This window comes from Cyphomyrmex costatus, unplaced genomic scaffold, assembly GCF_001594065.2.
Source record: "Cyphomyrmex costatus isolate MS0001 unplaced genomic scaffold, Ccosl1.0 scaffold365, whole genome shotgun sequence".
NCBI classification, from domain to species: Eukaryota; Metazoa; Arthropoda; class Insecta; order Hymenoptera; family Formicidae; genus Cyphomyrmex; species Cyphomyrmex costatus.
This window is the reverse complement of record NW_017277830.1, coordinates 193,346-215,782: the sequence shown is the minus strand read 5'-3', so window position 1 is coordinate 215,782 and position 22,437 is coordinate 193,346. Positions and strand designations below refer to the sequence as shown.

General features: G+C 32.5%; 2 protein-coding genes across 2 annotated transcripts in view; one reads left to right on the top strand and one right to left on the bottom strand.

Annotated features, from left to right (window-relative positions):
• LOC108776620 (atrial natriuretic peptide receptor 1) overlaps positions 1–13,607 on the top strand; it is a 131,434-nt gene extending 117,827 nt beyond the window's left edge. Inside the window, exons 22-23 of the mRNA XM_018543291.1 lie at positions 10,551–10,642; positions 12,937–13,607. Of these exons, the coding sequence (XP_018398793.1) occupies positions 10,551–10,642; positions 12,937–13,590 (746 nt within the window). The 3' untranslated portion in view covers positions 13,591–13,607. The remainder of the gene's footprint in view (positions 1–10,550; positions 10,643–12,936) is intronic.
• A 240-nt stretch (positions 13,608–13,847) lies between these two features.
• Positions 13,848–19,531, bottom strand: LOC108776621 (proclotting enzyme). Its single transcript, XM_018543292.1, has 7 exons — positions 19,465–19,531; positions 19,236–19,378; positions 19,078–19,172; positions 18,403–18,721; positions 17,347–17,591; positions 16,038–16,198; positions 13,848–15,815 (listed from the first exon to the last, which is right to left on the bottom strand). The coding sequence occupies exons 2-7, from the start codon at positions 19,325–19,327 to the stop codon at positions 15,654–15,656; spliced, it is 1,074 nt and encodes a 357-aa protein (XP_018398794.1). The 5' UTR covers positions 19,328–19,378; positions 19,465–19,531; the 3' UTR covers positions 13,848–15,653.
• Between the last annotated feature and the right edge of the window lie 2,906 nt (positions 19,532–22,437).

Sequence of the window (22,437 nt, the reverse complement as noted above, 5' to 3'; positions counted from 1 at the left end):
CATTTTACTTTGATTAAAGTAATTTCTACTTATCAATAAATAAGATGAATAAATAAGTTATATATAAATAAAAGATTAAAGTAATATATATGTTATAGAAAGAACTTATGCGTTTTTTTTTAATTAAATAAAAGTTTTATATTTTCAAAAATGCCCAACTCTATTTACTAGGAATTTATGCAATCTTTTTCTTTATTTTCTTATTCTATTCATAAGTAGTACATTTAAAAATATCTGTTAGAATATATTTGATACTGAAATTAAAATACAATATCATCATGGTGTTTTCAATTAAGTCTTTTAAAAATCTCACCTATGAATTGCTTGGCAAAAAAATATAAGGGATTACAGTACTTTTATTAAGCCGTGGAAACAAATTATTTATTTTATCACTCTGATGTTTACTACTTTTTATTAAATACTGTAACAGAGAAATGTCTCTTATTACATTTTCATTTTTATAAAAATAAAATTTCCTATTAATTTCGTACATTTCGCGATAAATATTTTGTTGCATAACTAGATACATATTAATAAATAATTAAACTATATATATGAAACTAATAATATATATACATATATACAGGGAATGGAAAGTTACTTTTTAAAAGTAACTAGTTACAGTTACTCGTTACCGAGTAAAAAATGTAACTAGTTACAGTTACAGTTATCGCTTTTTAAAAGTAACTCGTTACAGTTACCGTTACTTGAAAAATAACTTTTCGTTACTTTTCCGTTACTTTTTTAAAATCAATTTAAAAATGTACTTTTGCATTTTTTTTTTTATATGTAATACTGACAAATATATAGTTTTATTTAAAAAAAAAAAAAAAAAATGTAGAATGGCTCAAATAATAAATTAAATAAAAGTAAAATGAGAAGGGTTACGAGCCAAAAATGAAACAGTTTATTTCCGATAAGAACGACGATGACAATGTAATTAAATGTATAAATATATATTAGAACAATACAAAGATAAAACCAAACGACGTTTCGACACTTATTGTCATCGTCTTTTAAACTGTTTCGCTTTTGGGTTCATAGCCCTTCTCATTTTACTATTATTTAATTTATTTTTTAATTTTTTTTAAACACAATTTTGTAATTCTAAAACCTGTAAAATATGCAGCAAACTGAAATATTTGTATGTCCTATGTATTACATAGAAGATAGAAGTGTAAAATAATTACTGAATCATAACGGCCGAATGTCTAAGGGCTTTCAAGTCTTATTGATAAGCGCTATAAATAGCATGTATCCAATCGAACCGTGTTCAATCGTGTGCAAAGTAACGACAAAAGTAACTGTAAATTTCGTTACCGTTACCCAAAAAATGTAACTCGTTACCGTTACAGTTACCAAAAAAAGAAAGTAACGCAGTTACCAGTAAAGTTACCAAAAAAGTAACTTGTAACTGTAACTTCGTTACAAGTAACGAGTTACTTCCAATCCCTGCATATATATAATACATATTAATAGTAAACTCTATTTTATGAGATTCGTGAATTTGCATCTTCGCAAACATAATAATTTAATGCAGTTATATACAACATTTTAGGGTGAAATATCAAATAGACATTAATATCAAATAAACATTAATTTATTAGAGCTCATCCGCTTCTAGGCAATGGAGTCACATACGAACAAGATATCATAATACTATCTATAATATTTACAGATCTATTTCCACATCATAAAATATAATAATAATTCGACACTCACCGATATATGATGTGCAGCATCGGAATTATAACTCTATGTTGATCGGCAAAATATAAATAGATTTTAATTACAGAATCGTCCAAATAACTAAATAATATTTTTAAAAATATTCTTGCGCCAATTAAATTTATTACTTTTAAGAGATATTTAATAAAATTAAAAATAATTTCTAAAAAATATAATTTCTCTAAAAAGAAATCTTTTCTAAGTATTAACTTTCGTAAAATTTCGTAATATAAAAGTTTTATTTATTTCTTATTCAAATTACTTAGGCATAAATGATTTAAATATTTAATTAATAACCGTTTAATAATTATGATTTTTTTAGACCGACGAGAAATCTAATTAAATAAAAAATATATCCTATATATATATCCTATATTCGGTTATCGAAGAGATACTATTGGGTTATGGAAAAAACGTTTTTTATACATATATGTAAAAGAACTTTTATTTTAAAATATCTTTGTCAAAAATTAAATTTAAATTTAAAAAAAAGTTTGAAATTAATTTCGAAAGGTTATTATATTTTTTAAATTTTTGCGAGTTTGGTAATTTTTAATAAAAAAACTAAGCTGAAAAAGATGAAAATTTTTCTTTTTACTTTATGAGTCTTTTACGTGCCCAAAAAAATTTGTAAAAATTTTCGACACTTATCGTGAAAGCTTGAAGTTTTCCCTACAAAATAAATTTTTAAAATGTTCCTACGATTTTTTGTTTCTCATTCACAAGTTAAGTAAAGGAGCATTCTGATTTTGATTGTTCCGTTAAAAATTATTATTTCATAATTAAAAACCGGTTTTTTAAAGCTGAAATTTTGCTTTATCGAATAATATAATTGCAACGTAAATTTCGCAACAAATGGTGAATTAAAGAAGAGTCTTTTTATTGTACATATGTGTAAAATAACTTTTTCCTCAACCCAAAATATTAAAGACCGTCAACCTGAACAAATTTTCGTTCGTCGTTTCGAGCCCCCGGAGGCTCAAAAGTAATTGTAGAGCGTTGTCATTATCGACTATTAGTATAAATTTGCGATTATTAACATAAACATTTGATTAATACATTATTAAAGTCATGATATTTTATTATATAAATACTCTATAAATATGTATGTATACTTATAATTTTTTTTATATATTGCCGCAAAATTGCAATTTTTTCGCTACAGTTATTGACAATTAAACTTGGACATGAAAATTATAATTTAAAATAAAAATCAAGTGTTATTGAGTTTTAAATGCTTATGTATATGTATATATGTATACGAAACTAATAAATCATAAAATTAATATTGTATTATTAGTTTCTTACTCTTTTAATCACTTAAATATTAACAAGGATGCGAACTTTCGTAAAATGTCGGTCTTTAATAGTATCTCGTTGATAATTCGACCAAACTACACTTAAATTAAATTTCTGTGTAAATTTATGTCCATATTTTATTCTGCAAATTATTACAAGCAATTAAATAATTTCTTATGCCAATAAGCACCTTTATAAGAATATATTTGCAATAAATTATTTGCATACTTAAAATTCTTATTAACATCAGATTATTAATATTTTTATAAAAATGCTTACCAATATCAAATAATTAAATTGCTTGTCAATTTAATAAGTGGTATTACTGCTCTGATTTTCTCATAATTGCATTTCAAAACTGAAAGATTTTGGCGCGCGGTTTGCAGAATTAGAATATGTATATAAATTTACACAAAAATATATTTAAATAAACTACAATAGGGGCCAATATGACAAAAAAATGAATATTAACCGATAACAATTCATTATAAGTTTTTTTACATTCAACGCATATATAATTCTTAGTAATTATAATAGTACGCATACTTGCATATAATCTTAACATAATCGCACAATTAAACCTCCTTTTTTATAAATTTAGTCGCCAAAAATGGCTGTTCTCAAAAAATACGTCTTAATGCTCCTTTTGTAGTTTATTTATTTTTGACGTAGTTCAAAGCACCAATTATTATTAAAAATATTTAAGTTCAGTTTTACAATTCGCAGTTAACTCTTAACCGAGGTTTAACTATTGTTTAGCTCTTTCTAATTCTAGAATTGAGAAGAGATGAGGGATAATCTGAACCTCGGTTAAGAGTTAACCGTGAGTTGTAAAACTGGGCTTCAGTGTATTTAGTAACCATCGGTTAGTTTAATCGAGATTAGTGAAAGAGACCATTAGACACTATAAAATTCATTTTGATCAAATTTATAATTTCTCTTATGGCGAATTCAGCATATATGCACTATCTGACTGCTTTTCTTTTAGAGATCATACTCGACACAAACATTGTTCAATTCTTCTTAACATTCAACAAATAACAGAGATAAAACGATATTTATGTTAGTTCTGGTGCTGCCTTGGCAGTGTGTATAGGTGTGGCACTGCGAAAAGATTTGCACTCAGTGCGTACTAGTGCAGTCGGCGAATTCACTATTATTTAATTATTTTAATTAATAAGTAACACATTATTTCTGTACTCATAATATTGAAATATTTATATACAGGTAACAAAATATTGACCTCTCGATTACTTCAGCGATGCCCGATATCTCTAAAATCTCGTTTTCTTCTCTGTCATTCCGTTATGACATTTAATACAATAACACGTATTCACTCGCGGAAACATAAATAATTATGCGCGAATTAATTTTCGGAATACGACGACACTTTGTTCGGCACTCCTCGATTTGATAATAATTACATATTATAAAAATGAAAGTTCGAGTCATGTTCAAAAAAGGTAAAAAATTTTTACCTTTTTATCTAATAATAATATATTACCATGAAAAATAACTGATATATTATTAATTAAAGGTGCCAGTACAAAGTGAACATACATAAAGTGTATGCAACTTTCGGCCGATTTTTAAATCGCCTCCGCCCTCCGCTTTCCCCCTCACTTCACCGCCACGCGCGCAGATCAAATTGGACCGCGCGTGGTGAAGTAAGGGGCACAGCGGAAGGCGGAGGCGATTCAAAAATCGGCCGAAAGTTGCATACACTTTATGTATGTTCACTTTGTACTGGCACCTTTAATTAATAATATATCAGTTATTTTTCATGGTAATATATTATTATTAGATAAAAAGGTAAAAATTTTTGAGTATATCTCCTTTTTTGAACATGGCTTGAACTTTTCATTTCTATGATGATTTTTTTAGAATATCATTTACTTTTCAGAGTACAAATATATCACAAATATATATATATAAAAAAAATGAATTAAAAATACTATAAATGAAAGAGAGTGAAATACGACGAAAGAGAGGGGTGGTGGGGGAGATGGAGGGGCGGGTGGAGAAGGTCCGGTGGGTCGAAGATGGTGGAGGTACGAGTGAAAGATGAAAGGGGATGTTAGAAAGTTTTAATACGGCCTTGAATGCAGACAGAGAAGAAAGAGAAGAAGACGTTTCTTAATTTTTCATTAAAATCACCACTTTTCGACCTTTTGTATCTCCAGAACGGCTTGACCGATTAAAAATTTTTTTGGTTCAAATTACTCGTGGCGATGCCGCCTTTCAGGGCACATAACGTTCGATTGAAAAATTTTTATATTTTAGTAGTTATGCACCCCCAAAAAATGGACTTTGGTGGCTCTGGATAAGAGACTTGTAGTGTCTTTCAGTTTTTGAACATGGCCGAAGACACTACCGCGTCTCCTGATTTGAAATTGACGAAATAATCATTGTCCCGTGAACATGAAACGACTTATATAATTCTGATATGTATAATTCTAATCTGATTTATATATTCTCCTATCGTTTCCAATTCCATCTCGGATGATGGAATTCGCACTCTCAGATAAATAGCCATTTCGATACGTTTATGAGATTTTAATCACTCTATAGTTAATTAATCACGCACGCTGAAAATTGCTATCTGTGAGCGAAGCTTCGATTGATTTTTTTTCTACTACATGTTGAGACCAAAATTTAGAAAAATAATTCAAGAGCGATATTTTTTAAAAATATATCACATATAAAAATATATATACTATATTACTATAAAATACGTTACGTTTATCGTACACATTTTTTTTTAGTTTTTTTCATATACGGGAGTATTTTTTTTTTCGAGGAAAAGGCTCTACGTAACAAGCTGACATTACTTGTCGTTATTTTGGCATCAAAATAACAGTAAAGACATTATTGTTACATTAAAATGACGTCTCTATAATGTCATTTTCACATCAAAATGACAATGTCAGCTTGTTATTACTTGTGAATAACACTGACGCACAGCGACAGTTGCTTATTAACTCGATAAAATTATGTATAAAGGACTCTTGTTAATAAATTAATTTAAAAATGAATAAAGGGCATAAGAGTCAAAAATTAAAACTAATCTTATATGTCAATTTTTTTTTAAATTGACATATAAGATTAGTTTTAATTTTTGACTCTTATGCCCTTTATTCATTTTTTTTATTTATTAACTCGAGTTTGACAAACACAACAACACTCTGTACGTTGATCTGAACTATCCGAAGTCCGAGCGGCGTATATCAATTTGTCACTGCTACGAAATATATAACGCAGGCAATCTTGTGTGAGCTAAACGTTTCTATCTCTCTATTATCTTGTTGAGTGAGATTGAGAACAAAATAAAAAGGAATAGAGACGCTAAATTATGTCTAGGTTGGCTAGCTCGAGTGCCTATTCTTTTTATTTTCCCTTTATTTCACTCGACGAGATAATTTCATGAAGAGATAAAAGTACAGACACAATAGAAGGAATAAGGAATAAAGGGAATAAGGACTTCAACTGTGTATTCCGGTATATCCAATTTCTGACAGATTGAAATCGTTATTCCTCATTCTTAATTCCTTATCCTTTCTATTATGTCTACACTCTAAATTCTAAAAACATTGGCATATACATGGAGTGAGCGCCTTGCTTTCGTTAAATTTTGGCAAAGAGAAACAATTAAATTATAAAACGTAATTTGTTAATTTACTAAATTTTTGTTTGTTTGTCTCTGCTTGCATTAATTTATCTCTAATATCATTAATTTTATTTTACATTTAAAATTGACGAAATAATCGGTTGAGTTTATGAATACTAAAAACCAAATTTTAATAAATCTGAAAAAAATTTAAATTAAAAAAACTGTTTTTACGATGAAAATTTATAATGCTTGTTGCCCAACTCGTGGCTCACATTATTCATAAGAAAGTTCACTGAAGATCCTAACTTTAATATAAGTATTTTAATTAGATTGAGTGGAGATATTTTGTCCCTTCCTCTTGCTGATTTAAATTCTGGGCGGAAGCGTTTAGCTCAATTGCTGGATAGGCATGACCTAACCATCTAGCGTATAATAAAATAACACCGAATGTTCTGTTTCTCGTATTTCAAATTAATTATTAACCGAAAGGATCGATGTATCAACTCTTAAATTATTCTATTCAAGGATTCGCGTATCATTCCACGCTTTCAAATTCAAGGAACCGTCGATGTATGTCGCGATGAAATAATATTGCAATAAAGTAATAATTTATAATTTTTCCTATTGTTTCAATTCGTAAGATTTTTAAACGCGTGAAACATTTGCATAGATAATTATCGCCACGATATATACAAGTTTCCAATCTCAAAAGAGTTTAATAGTTTGTGCGACTAAACGATAATTATAATTATAAAGAAGGATCGTGTCTTTCAATGTACATTTATTGCGATCACATCTTGAAAAGTAATTCATACTACTTATTCAACGACACGCGTCTCATCAACCCGAGTCTCAGCGTTTTAAATACAAAGTAATAGTAATACGGCAACGTTGTTTACATAGTGCTACGTTGTATGTCGCAGAAAACAAATACTGGGAATTATGCGCTAGTCAAATCCTTCAAAATATTCTATATATTATATTTTATAAAATACGAGAACATGTCTAATCTCTCTTTCCTTTATTTTAAATTGATTTTATTAAACGGACTATTATATATTTTATTTTTTATTTTGTTCTATTTATTTTTTGTGTTCTTTATAAATAACGTCATTTAAAATAATGATTCCATTTATTGTTTTTTTAAATCTGAATTCCACGAAACATGTCATAATTTAATTAATATGCATAGTTATAAATGTACGTTACTATAATATCCAATAAATTTTGACTGTTACACATAAATTATTCAATTCTTTTTCACAATAAAAGTTTGAATAATTTATCACTCCATTTGTAAAAAATTATAAAAATTTATTTTTATATTTAAAAAATAATATTTATTTCTGTTTACATAAAAAATATAAAAAATAAAGATGTTAATAAAAATTTATTTAATAAAGGGCATTTTTACTAATTTCTATAATTGCAATAATATGCTCTAAATAAAATATTATTCAGATTACTGGAAATTTGAAATTTGTTTAAAACATTATTCATTTGCGGTTAAAGCTTCAAACTTAATCAAATTTTATCGAATGTTAATTTGATCGATTATAGGGCAACGCATGCTATTCATAAGCAATATATCTTTATTGAATGCCGCTGAATACGCATAGTTAATGAACGTTTTATTAATAAAGAATATTTATTATACAAAATAATTAGTATGTTACATATCGTAATTAATCGTCTCCGATGATACTACGTAACTGATTGAAATAAAGGACTAGCTCGCTATTGACCCTCAAGTAGTCTCACTGTACTTTCTTTTCTTATACAAGAAACGTAATCAATTTCCTCGAGAAATAGGGTAGATCATATGAAAATTGCGTGTATCGGATTAACATATTTGCGATCGTTCGTTCTGACCGTCGGCCGTGCTGTAATCGAACTTGCACATCTAGTCGACGGAAGTTCTGATCAGCGCGTAGTAACTTTATTATCGGCTTAAATTCCATTAAAAGTTTCCCTGTACTGCCAGTTTGAGAAGATGTGATAGCGCCGATTTATTCGTATTTAGTTAAAATCACGCAAATTTTCAATGCTGTGAATCGATTTGTTTCTCATTACATCTTTTAACAGTATTTTAGACGTAATTTTCAAATGTTGGAAAACGTTTAATCATATTTCTTATATGTCTTTTTTGTTAGAATTGAAGTACATATTTAAAAAATTATACAAGTTGAGAATAAATGAAGAATTATTTTATCATTGAGCAGCTCTCATCTCGATAAACTGTCAGATTAAATAACTTTTCAACTGTATATTTGTTACATGGTATTTATATAAAAATTTATCGAATTTTTTTAAATATTATATTTTATTTTTAAATTAATATGTAATTAATATGTAAAATTATAAATTGTGTATACATATAAATACGATAGGCTTAGGTTTATACTTTTTAAATAATTTATTAATATGCTTCGTATATGTCTTCCGGATTTCGATAAAAGGACAGAAAATAGACAAGGTCGAGTTATCGCGTCTCCCAAGGTCTCCAATTCATCTCGTTTGACACAAAAAGGATCAACGAAAAGAATTTGCCTCTTGCAAACTTCATCGAATCCATGTCAAACGTGCGTAGCCTCGCGGTGACTGGAAGAAATTAATTGGTAGTCAAGATACGAAGTTTATATGTCAAAAGGGTTTAAATTGTCCGGTTCTTCTTATGCGTTGCCTTGACGCTGTTCGTTGAAGCATCAAAATAAATCGAGCCATTTCTTAAAGGTCACGTCAGATCGTGAAATTAATGGAAACCATACGACAACAACTCAGTGTCATTGCACAATTATTAATGCAGTTTTTCAGAGAATAATTTATTGCGCTTCTCTCGATTTCCTCGCGTAATGAGATAAGAAGTATTCCTATCTACTGAATGGATCATTTATTGCATACCGTAAAATTGTAATGTTTTTGCGGTTTGGAATTTGAATAAACGTTACTTCTGGTAAAATAAATATGTATTTCGTCCCACACACTAATGCAAGCTATAGTTCAATTTACGTTTAAACAGAGGTAATAATAGGAGCAAGTCAAAAAGTTAAAAAGAAGTCTTATACCCATAATCTTTTTCTAAAACTTTTATTCTCAGAAAAAGTTCTTCATTTTTTATTACTTGAAGATTTTTTCCACATTTTGTATGTGAAGAAAAACAGTTCCAAAAAAGAATATCCGGTTGCCAGATTCTGCATTAAATTATTTGCTATGTTTTTAAAATGTCCTGTAATTTAGTTGTGATTTAAAAGTATAGAAGGTAATAAAAGAGCAATCGTGCGAATAACAAAAGTACATAAAGTTCACACACACACAATGTTACAACTACATTTAGTCTTTAAATTGTACTATCATCAGAAACGACCAGTTCAAAGCGAGCTTATTTGTGTAAAGCGCAATTACTTTGAAAAGCTCTTCTACGTAAATTTTTAAATTTTTGTTTCTCATGTTCACTAGTTAAATGTCACATTTCAATATTTTAAAGCGGTTTACGGAAAAAGATACCGTATGTTCTCTTGCTGAAATTAATTCTATGAGATTAAAAAATAATATCAAAACACAATATATTATATTTAGAGGAATAAATTTGTGGAATAAAAATGCCTTAAAAAAAACATTTACCTGAAAATAATACACGTATGTACTATGTTTGACTAACTAACTTTAAAAGGTAGTCACTCGAGATGTTATTTAACATTTTTTATATATTCCGCATCGTGATAATTATGTAAAGGCTTAATGCACGACAAAGGTAATGTTTATAAGCGAAGCATATGATTCTTTGTTATTCTTTAACTCGTCATTTTACGTAATTTAACTTAATTACATAATATATCTTAATCATTTCGAATTAGCGCTGTGAGAGGATTACAGGACGCGCGTAAAACAAGTCGTTTTCCTTTTTCTGCGACAGCTTTGAAGATTCATGTCAGTCCGAAAACGAAGGAAATCCTGGATACCTTTGGCACATTCGAACTCGTCTGCAGGGGAGAAGTTATATTAAAGGTAAGTTCTTGATATATGGTTTTTCCCCAATTTTGAAATACGTTTCTGTCTGCTCTCTCTTTTGATCTTGCGAATCCAACTGTTGCTTGTTTCCTTGAGAATGAAAAGAATCAGAATCCGTATAAGTTTGCATTGTACGAGATTAAACTGTCAAGTGACTTCTTATGTGGCGGATGTCAGTGAAGAGAATGCAGATTGCAACGTATACCTAATGCAAATTTTTTTATCCTCGTGCATTCTTGTATGGTTTTTTTAGAAGTTAATCTTTATATTTGCAATTTAACGAAGCATTATATTCATACCCACTCACGGAGTAAAACGTTTCATTGCAATAACTTAAAGTTTGTGATGTGTGTGCTTATATTTATTTAAAATATTTCTCTAATTTGTTTTTATATTATACCAAGAGTGGCCAACTTTTTTATTCAGTGTGTTATTACAAAGGTCTTTCGAGATTTTTTATGTGTCATTCTGCTGCAGAATTAAGAACAAAACTTAATTCTAATTTAAAAAATGTATTATCGCTTAATTTCTTTTTTTACTTAATTTTGAAAGCAAAAAAACATCTGTGTAACAAATTTTTTTCTTCTATTACGTTTTGTTTTGTTTTAAATAATTTATAATGTTATTTTATTGCGCCATTCTTGTTTTTATTTTTTTCTAACGTGTGTTTCTTTAAATACGCTATTAAAAATATCTTTACGTACCGCAACGGTTGGCTATCCTCTATTTTGCAAGCTAATAAAGATAAATATGTCTAAAATTAATAAGTTTCTCGCACCATGTTACGTTACAATTATTAGAATGACATTAATAAATGTAATCTTTTTCCTCAATTTTATTTTGACGCTTATTGTTTTGTAAAATATTTATAAAATAAATAAATAAATATATATATATATATAGAAATATTTATATTTCATAAAATATTTATGTAGATTTTATCGAATGTTGTCGGTTACAGTTTTTAACGTATAACGCATAAGCAACGATCCTTCGACAAGGGATTCAACTTTCTCAACTTCGACAAATCACATTTACAGCTCCGGGAGGGTCGTGAGTTGTAGATTGCAGTTGTATCCGGCGGTTAGTTTCCATATGCGCATTTCTCTCGTTACATATTCAGAGGTGCTCTACCATAACCGAGTGCGTTATGCTCTCTTGCTTAATACACATACACCACGTGCATCACGTCGCCCGTTGTCCACAGGTGCGATCTGTCTCCATTTTCCCGGAAGAGAGCAATTCCCGCTGGCAGTCAATTTCGGCGTCGCGTCGTCGAAATTATAGTAGTTCGTTCAGTGTGTCACTGTTGTCCACGTGATAAAGTGGATAATACAACAGGGACGCGCCATAGTTCCGAGATCACGGTCCCGATATCACGAGGATCATCAATACCTCAAATGAACGGCGGTAATAAGCGACCGCTATTACAGATCTCCTATTTATTTGTGATTCGATCGGTTTGCCTCGAACTCACAATTGTAAACATCGTTGACTCGTCGATCGATTAAGTACACCATCTCGAATGATGGACGAAGGCGTCCACGGAGTGATTGGATCGTTTACCGTACAATTCGGGTCAAAGTTCAGCGGTCGCGAGTAAGCATGGCACGTACGAGCGCGCGTGCATTTGCTGGCATTCGCGTAACTTTGCGGCGGTATGCAATTAATTAGTAAGATAGTGCCAGTGGAAATACGCACGGAAATTCGCTCCTAGTAGTACCGGGGCTACCGACCGGGAATTAAAATTCAAGTACTTGGTATACCACTTGGCTATTGTACACGCTACCGCTTATTTGAATATTTCACTGACGCGCCGCCGGCGGAGTTAAACGCATTCGCAGATCGCTATCGCGTAACAAAGCGATAATAGCTTCACCTTTGTTATTGAATCCCATCACACAGGACGACCTTAATTAAATCTCTGGAACTACATAACCTATACATGGCGTTAGCTATGATTCTTAATCACTATCTACCGTTACTAACTATGAACAATGTAATTTCGTTAGCACAACTAATCGTTTCCCGTCTCTATGAATAAATTATCTCCTCTGTATATTGTTTTAACTAATATTTGAGAGCTGCATTAACGAGTTCTTATATAGCTCGACTTTAATAAATAAACTAGGAATTAAAAGAATGTATACTTTGAACGAAATTTTATAAAATATTAATGTTAATTAATGTGATATTATAAAATATATATTAAATTTTATCGGACGTTGTAGTAAATAATATTAAATCTTTTTAACTCCACAAATGATCTTTCTTTTCGCCAATGTTCGCAGGGTAAAGGTCCGATGACCACCTATTGGTTAATGGGCGAAAAACCGACGAACAATAATGTGCAACAGGTAAATCCCACAACGACCATCGGCCAAATATCAAATCTTCAAGATCAATCTCCTATCACCACACAAATTCAAACGACTCAGTCGAAGCAACAGGAACAACGAGCGCTCTTGTCCGCCAGTCAGCAACACAAATTTCAGAGTCAATCGGATCAGCCGTACCCGATCCAGCAATCGATTCAATCGAGGAGTCAGGAGTCGCGGCAGCTGGGACATCCGGGTCAACAGAGACCACAGGAATTGCAGCAGCAGGGTTTAATGACCGCCCAATCGCGATGCCAAGCAGTTCAGACCAATCCATCGTCGGCCATGAACCAGATTCAGGGTCAAAGATCCGCAACGGTTAATCCCGCCTGCGGTCTCCCTAGCGTGACTGGAAACGGCGCGCCCAAATCGGTGGTCGCATCGCGTACTGTCGTCGCGACGCCGATCGGCAACTCCTCGCCGTCCCGCAATCGCACGAGTGGACCGCCAAGCGCAAACAACTCCATACACCAGGTATATCCGACGGCCGAGAGCATGCCCAATCACACCGAGAGCGGTCCCAATGCGCCGCTCCTATTACCTGCTGGCGCGGTCCCCAGAGTTTAGTTCTCCTAAGAGGTTCTTTCCCGGCTATGTTTGCCTTGCCAGCTGCCGAGCTTGCAAAGGCTATCGTGAGAAATCTGAGCTCGGATTCGTTGGTGAGAAAGCGAAATATAATCGTGGTCAAAACTGAAGTGAGAGAGAAATGGGGCACGGACGTGTAAACGAAGGATTTGTTCATCATTTTGATCTACTAAAGTTTTTAAAATTCAGATTCTTCATTCTGGAAGTAATCAAAGTGATTTGTGAACATATCGTGGCAACAATTACCTTCTAGATTTACGATGAAAGTGCTTCTCTTGAATTAATTGACATTAGTTTCATGACTGTTTCTTGATTTCTAGAAAGTCCATATTAAATTAGGATTCTAGTAATCAATTAGTGAAAGATTTACTTTTGGTACCATAAATACTGACTACGTTATTAGCATTTCGATAGATTAGCTGACAAGGCGGGACTGACTCCATGCTGAAAGTGATCTCTTCCTACAAGGTATTATGGAACCAACCGATTAACGCAATTTTTAGAATAAATGAGTATCGCGTGAGCTAATTGTGCGATAAGAATTAAAAATGAAGATCGGATTGGACGATCCGAGCCCAAAAGAATACAGGAAAAGGCAATTAATTATTATAAGAGAGATACACGACCGGCGACGTACTTTTGCCGAAGTACTTAGTTTTCTGTATATGGACACAGTATTATACCGGTCGTGAGTATATGTATTTTATTTATTCGTATACCAAAGCGAAACATTCGCATTTCCCATTTACGCGCGTACGTCCCCATGCAATTCATTTGCGACAGCACATAAAATGCAATGGGCTTACAATTAGCTTAGCGGCAAGTTTTCCAAAGTTCGCCGCAGCCATTACTTGACTCCCGCCGAGCCTTACATGCCGAATTAATTAAGATTCGATCGCAAATACAAGCGATTTTAGATTCTCTCCCTTTGCGAGGATCTTAGGATCCATTTTATTAAAAAATGACCGCGATTGACCAAATCGTTCTCTCTACATTATCATCGCAATTGTTAAGAAGAAGAGAGAAATAATGAAGTCAAATCCAGATTAAGATAATTGACTTGAAATTTGATCGTAAGAGGTAGAACGGTAAATGTTCTCAAACGTGTTACACATTCTGTATAGAAATATTTGCGCAAGTTTCTTCCAATATAAAGTTTTTATTAACATATATTTTTCCTTCCAAACTCGTCTACGAAACCGCGAATATACGTATAAACATCACAAAAGACATAGCTCGGCCACAGTGTTTATCATGCTCGACACGACAAATATTATCGTTCGCCGCGAGACGCGCGCAAATACAAAATTCTGTACCTACACGTTTAAGGATGTTATATATAAATACACAAAAGAGAAAAAAGATATATATGTATATGCAAGTACATGTATATGTTACGAGATTAGATTATATATATGTGTATATGGCTGCAAAAGAAAAAGTTACCGTAGCTAACGTCGATGTTTAGGGCCACTTGTGGCGAATAGAGGCTGGGCCTCTTGCGCGAAAGGAGTCTGTGACTGAGAAATTAATACCGATTGCGAGTGCATGTATCTGCGAATGCACACACACACACACACACACACACACACACACACACACACACACGTACATGCGCGTACTCACACAAATACATGTTCACAAAACAGGTACGTGCACGTGCGGTCGCAGTTGCATACCCGTATTTGATGTATGGACGAACGGTACAGGTGGCTGATACTCCGCGGTCGCCCTGTTGTAAATGTGATGTGGCAACACGAGGGATGCATCTTGAAGAGTGAAATTCTATCTGTGTCAATCTCTCTTTCAACGATGTACCAAAATGAATATTCCGAAAATAAAGTTTAGTCGTTTTCAAGATCGTCTAACAATTATCTCGACGTCCGATCATTTGAACGAACTCGTTTTCATGTGTCGCATCGCTGGCCAGAGCCGGAAGGATCGTTTCATCAGCCGAATGCATGCTTTACGTAAGTGCAAAATATTCTAAATGTAATAGGTAAAAGTAGAAAAATCTTTGGCACGTGAGAACGGCTACGTGACTCTCAAAACATGGCGTTCGCGAATATCCAATCGAGGTAAGAGCTGACGCGGGTATATATTCCCGGATATCCGGGATCACCACAGCGAATACCCCAGGATACTATTCCGATGTTGACCCACCTACCGTTGGCGAGTTGATGCACCAACGGACCACCCGAGTCACCCTGAAAGAAGAGATGATTCGTCGGATCTGGTAATACGATTAAAGTAGGTCTGTCCTTCTCTCGACATCTCTTAAAATATTAACGGATTTCAGCCTGGAAGACGGCATTCATTAAAAATGCGAAATATCTTCCTAGCTATAATTTATGCACAATTAACATTTCATCACCGCGGCATCAGATCGCGCTCGACACTTTTCCGGAATAAATAAATTATTATCTCACTTGACAAGCGTCTCGGCCTCCCTCGTAAGCGCCGGCGCACAGAGTAGTATTCGGAATCAATTGCGTGAAGCTGCGAACGCATCTTTCTTGAGGCCATACCGGTACCGCCGCTTCCAGCAGCACTGTGCTGGCAGGTCCTCCGTAGTATTGCGTGCCCCAACCTAATAAAATGTTTACCATTTTCAGATTGTGGAAACAATTTGTATTTTTTGACTTCTTTCGTCCATTCCACCGTTGCAGCGAAACTACTCGGTAGACGCTAATTAAAGTAACATAACAATGTTATGTATCCTATTCAACAATATAAATACAATATATCATACGATGTGTTACACAACAGTTACATAGTTTAATTATAGTTATAATTAGCGGAATTATAACATTGATGTTATGTTACTTTGAGTTGGTGGGTAATTGTTTCACGGTTTATTATAAATTTACTATTTAAAATAATATATATTTATAATTGAAGAAATAAAGGACTCTTTTTATAAACAATAATTAATACGTTGAGAATGGCGAATAAGAGTCAATCTAAATCTGATAATATATTCTAATATTCTATATTGCGAAGAATATCACGTAATGTTTGGCGTTTCGTCCCGGCTTCCACTACTGGACTCATCAGTAAGGTATTGTAGTGGAAGCCTACCTTAGACGCCGGTGTAAGTTATTAAATCGAGATTCTATATAAAGAGATATACGCGTGTCTAATATATATTTATACACTGAAAGAAAAGATTGGCTGCTGCTGTAAATTAGATGGTGAAATATGACATAGCATTTTAAAAATTAAATTAAAGAGTAGCTTGATAAATATAAATAAATAATAACATTTTTAATTGGCTGCTGCATCTAATTAAAAATGCTATGCCATATTCAGCCAATCCTTTCTTTCAGTGTAATAAAACAATAACAGATAACAGCTAATGATACAAATAAATTTTGTTTACTAAATATTGAAAAATTAAATTAATTTGAAATTTCGTATAAAATACTAATAAAATAATCAATGTCAATTCTTAGTGGACCGCTAAATTTCAAACCGAATGAGACAATGCCATAGCGGTCTAAGCTGTAATTATAACAAGACACGCAATTATTTAGAAGCACCTGTGATCCAGCTTAGACAATGCTGTGGCATTGTCTCATTCGGTTTAATAAAATGTTTTTTCATCAATTTTTGGTTGTTAAAAAATCATCTACAGATGTGCGAATGATAGAGATTTTAAGAACAATTAACAAATTATTTTATTATTAATTTTCGGTTTAAAAATAACATATATCTATTGTACCTATTTGCACTGACCTGTAACGACGGCGTCTTTATTCTCGAACGATTGCTGAATAGGCGGGAGGCAGATGGGCCAGATATAGCTATTAAACACGGTGGGTCGATGGATCTTAATGATAGCAATGTCGTTCTCGTATGTGTTCAATTTGAAATCCCTGTGTATTCGTATCTCCGACACCATAAAATCCAACGTTCGCGTCTCTTCGTACTTAGTGAAATCATATTCGCCGAGTCTCACCGTAATATCGCGCGGATTGAACCTATAAAGATACGACGACGCAAAGTAGGATAACTGTAACTTATTCCCTAACTGTTCATTTTGCGGTTACAATAAAGCGAGCACACATTGCACATAGGCGTCTCTGAAAATAACAAAGAAATGTGCCAGCATGCCGAAATATTACAAAGTCTAAGCGCGATCGCCGTCAACCATGACCACAAGAATATAAATGCGTTATGTCTGAAACACCGGCCAGATCGTAATCTTTGCTCATAAACTCTAAGATACAAGACATACGCATGTATCCTGAAGTGAATACTATATGGAAATATTTCTTTCTTTATTGCAACCATTTAATTCCTTTTCTTTAACGCAATCAATTCTCTGCATTATTTATTCTTATAGAATGTAATATAAATTTAGTTTTTAGTTGATTTATAAACATATATGAAAAAAGTTATGATGGAAATAATGAAGAATTTTTGCTTAATATCTTATAATAAAAAAATAGTTCATAACTATCAATTAGTTCATTCAATGTTGAGGTAATCCTTTGTCGGATGTTGGACTTTAAAGGTACAGTTGATATTTTTTTATTGTGATTTGTGGTAAATAAAAATCTATAAAATAAATAAAATATAATCTTACTTTTGTGATAATGAAAACTTGTTAAAGCTTTTACAAGTGCATAACAATTTTTTTAAATTTTTATACAGTTTGAAATAATGTAAAAATAAGTTTGATGTTCTATAAAACGAATGAAAACTTTACTTAACCGAAAAAGAATTAAGAACGTTTATTATTTTATAAAAATCATTAAAAACTTAATGAATATTTATATGACAGTTTACTTGTAAACACAGTGTGCAGCTGTAAGTATGTGTCTATCAGTAATTAATACACCCCCACAGTATTGAATCGCGCCTTGTCTAAGAAGGGCCGCCATCCATGGCCACTCTTTAGGGTCAGCCGGTCGGCCTCCCGCGATTCTGGTTTTCATTCTCGTGGTTGTGCCACACCCTCTGGGTCTTCGTGGTTTCCTTGTCTCTTGCTTGACCGATATCCCGTCTTTTCGCAAATTTGCATCGCCGTGCATTGTCTTGTTGGAAGATACGTTCTCGTCCTCGTTTTCGTGAGCTTCGTCCCATTCTTTCTCATCGTCGTCGAGACCTACAAAAGAAGAATTTGAAGTATGTACACGTGGTACTCTCTCGCTAGCTAAACAGACACTTGATACGAGTATCGCGATAGACATTGATAGATATCGTTTGTCATAAAAGTGCACATGTATAGCACTTTCATCGAGATGCGTTAAGTTGATAAAAACGTTTATGTGCATATTTATCTTATAGGTATAAATACCTAAGGAAAAAAGTATCGTACAATTATAACAGTTAAAAATATTTATTTTTTATTTGTTACTATTACGTGAAAATAATTTTATATCTACACAGTTTAATTAATAATATAATTTTAAAAATATATATTGTATTATTCTCAAATAAATAATTAAAATTTATACAAACTTGCTATCGCTGGTAACTTGCTAGCTAAATCATCGTCAAATGTATTTTCCGATCGAGCTGTCACGACACTATCAGGACAACATATACCCATGTACCTGCGACGAGGAAAACATTAACAATGAAACAATTGCGATGCATAAAATACAATGTTAGCTTACGTCTGCTCAATTATGCATATATAGTCCATAAATCGCTCAGCGTTTGAACTGTTGAGAAATTCCTTCGATAGAATACATCCACTAAAATGCATACAGTGGCCTTCTCGATTACCTGGCGCAATACAAGCTTGATACGTTGATTTCTAGAAAAGAAACTAAATTTTTATTACACATTCTTATTTTTAATAATACGTATTTCAATTTATAGATGATGCTTAGAATAACGCACCTGCGTATTTAATTTTGTGGTACCTGGTATAAAAAACCGTTTATTGCGAAGATGAGGATGGGAAATGTTTTTCGGAAATTGAAATAGTTCCAAATGTTGAAGACGTGTTCCCCATTTCTGATTCTCGATCACTACCGGATCTGAGAGAAATATGAGATGTGTACACTGGCGAACATGATGTGTGTGTTCCATGCATGTGCGTGAACACATATAAGATATGTATCGAAATTTAACGAGGACCATCGAAGGTTAGAGCGTCTGAGTGATATACTATCGGCACTAAACATGATTTCGCTATTTCCGTTAAAAGAATACGCCTTGTGACTTTTAAAATCCAAAAATAAGTCACATTCTGCTTTTTTAACGCGATTTATTACGTTTGATACGTTTGTACAATATACAATTTATACCTATTTTGAAAAATATTACGGTCACAAGAAGCAATTTAATGTCTCGATGAAATCTATGAATATGTAAAATGGTCTCATTGTGTTATAGTTTATAGAGCAAATATCGTATACGTTAGTTTGGTTTAAGTATATGTACGAGTTATTTTTTAAAATGATATATTTTTTAATAATTATAAAAAAACTTTTTAATAAAAGTTTTTTGTTTAAGAAAATCTAAGGATTTAATTAAGTGAAAATTTTAAATTGTTTTCTTAATAACATTTTTTTTATTAAACGTATAATTTTAAATATAATATATGTAACATTCTTTCTTATATTTTATTTATGAGAGAATAACAATTCATTTTTTTTTAAGTTAAATATAATTTAAGTCAAATTTAAAAACAATATTTTTTCTAATTTGCACTGTTATTATTTGTATTACGAAAAAGTATAATTAAGTTAATTTAAAGTTCGATGTTAGATAATAATTTAATATAAAATAATTACCCGTGGTACTTTCGGTGGAAAGACTTCGGCAGCATTGAAAGATGTGTAATAATAAAAATAACACAATTCGATGGATATTAATGTACATCATTTAAATTAGCGTCAACACCAACACTCTCGTTATATGACAAGTCGGGGCAACGCGACGATAGTTAGTAGTAAAGACAATCTCGACAACCAGAGAACTCACAATGACTCTGAAATATGGAAAACCGCCACTTATATACCACACGCCTGCACTGTACGGGACCACGCAAACGTTCCTTCAAACTGAATATCTTTCTGTAGGCGCGCTCACGTGATTCGTACGTTTCTTACACAAAAATAATTTAATGAAAAATATTGATACATTAATTATATTTTACTGCAAATTTTAAGCGTAACAAGTTAAATATTCAGCATTGCATTAGTATATATAAAAAAATAATTTCTTTGTTTACGAAAAGAATGAGACATGTACTATATGTATATGCAATACTATACGTGCAAGAGTAATATTTTTTTAAATTTACAATCCAATAAAATACTACTATAATTTGAGCAATAAACGTCTCGTTAAAATTGTTTACTATTAAACGATATTTTATATCCAGTTTAATATTTATCGTATCAAATTACTAAAGTACTGAAACACTTTATGTTGTATTGTGCCGATTCAATGTGGTGTACATAACTCGACGTCGCTTCAATCCCCGATCATTCAATGAACCTATTAACGCCACATAATTGACGCAAAGGCTAAGACCGCGGATCAGGAGCCATTTTGTGGAAGTGGAGACGTGAGGCGGGAGAATTACGCACGACCTGTCCGGACAAAGGTTAATTCATGCGAATACTCGGCGCATACGCTTGCCGAAGCGAGACGTAATAGACAGCTGGTAACTTGAGAAATATTCGATTCCGTTCGACGTTTCATTAAACCGCTCAACGCCGCAGACTCCGCAACGCGACGAGGTCTTGTCGGGAGCTGGAAAGGGATAGCGGGACCACTAGTTCTGCGAGACGAGCGGAGAGAAGCGGGAACGTGCGGCGAGGGGCTGGGTGAGAGGAGTCGCGGAAGAGAATGAGAGACACGAGGTTTTCTCTCTTTACCGATTACCCAGCAGACAAATCCAGCGATCTTCCGTCTCCGTCTCTAAATGTGATACTCAAGAAAATGGACATCACCCACATACCTGTCCAGGCCATTGGCTTCACCGTGGCCACGCAGCATACGCACGTATTCATCGAGATACGCACACGTAAGCGTCGCGTGAGAAGCGAACGACACGATTTGTATATCTTGGAGTAATAGACGAACAGTAGACACATAGACGTAACATTACATTTAGATAAAATCATTTTCAACATGAATTTAGCAACGTATTAAAAAAATTGCTTTTGTTGAAACATCTAAAAGTTTAGCTAAATATAGATTTAAAAATAATTGTGTTGAACTATTAAAATATAATTATGTAGAACGCTCAAATTGTTAAAATATCAAAATTTTTTGTAATACTGCTCATCATACTTGAGATTTCTATGCAATTATTTTGATAGTCTAATAGAATTCTTTTGAAATCAATGTCTAGCTAAATTTTTAGATACTTTAGCGAAATCGTTCCTTCTGTGATAATTTTGATTCTCATCCGTATTAATACTTTGCATGCGATCTTTATGTTACTTAGATATGAATAAAATATACTCTCCGTTTAATGTATTTTAAATGTTGATACGGACCACTTTCGGATTTCTTAACCGATATCCATAACATTTCGCTGAAAGAAATACGACTCACAATCAGCTGCGATTAAAAGAAGCGCGTTGCAGCATTTTACGCACGTCGACTACATATTTATGCACACATCATTGATCGCTCCAAATAAAACGTAACTCGAAGTCGACCGTGCCGATAATGGATCATACTTGTTCTACATTTTTCCTTTTTCTTTTTTTATTAAACGAATCTCTCTTATTCAATATAAAACGAATATAAAATGAATATAAAAAGAAATTTGGGAGCAAAGCTAGAAGCAGAAATACATATATTGAAAAATGTAATTACTTTAGTCTGCAAAAAAATTTAATTATTCTT

Coding starts and splice junctions, on each gene's coding strand:
- LOC108776621 (XM_018543292.1), bottom strand. CDS start 19,327: ATGCATTTTAGTGGATGTATTCTATCGAAGGAATTTCTCAACAGTTCA. Junction 18,722..19,077: donor CAAGTTACCAGCGATAGCAA/GTTTGTATAAAT, acceptor CTTCTTTTGTAG/GTCTCGACGACGATGAGAAA. Junction 15,816..16,037: donor GAGGCCGAGACGCTTGTCAA/GTGAGATAATAA, acceptor CTCTTCTTTCAG/GGTGACTCGGGTGGTCCGTT.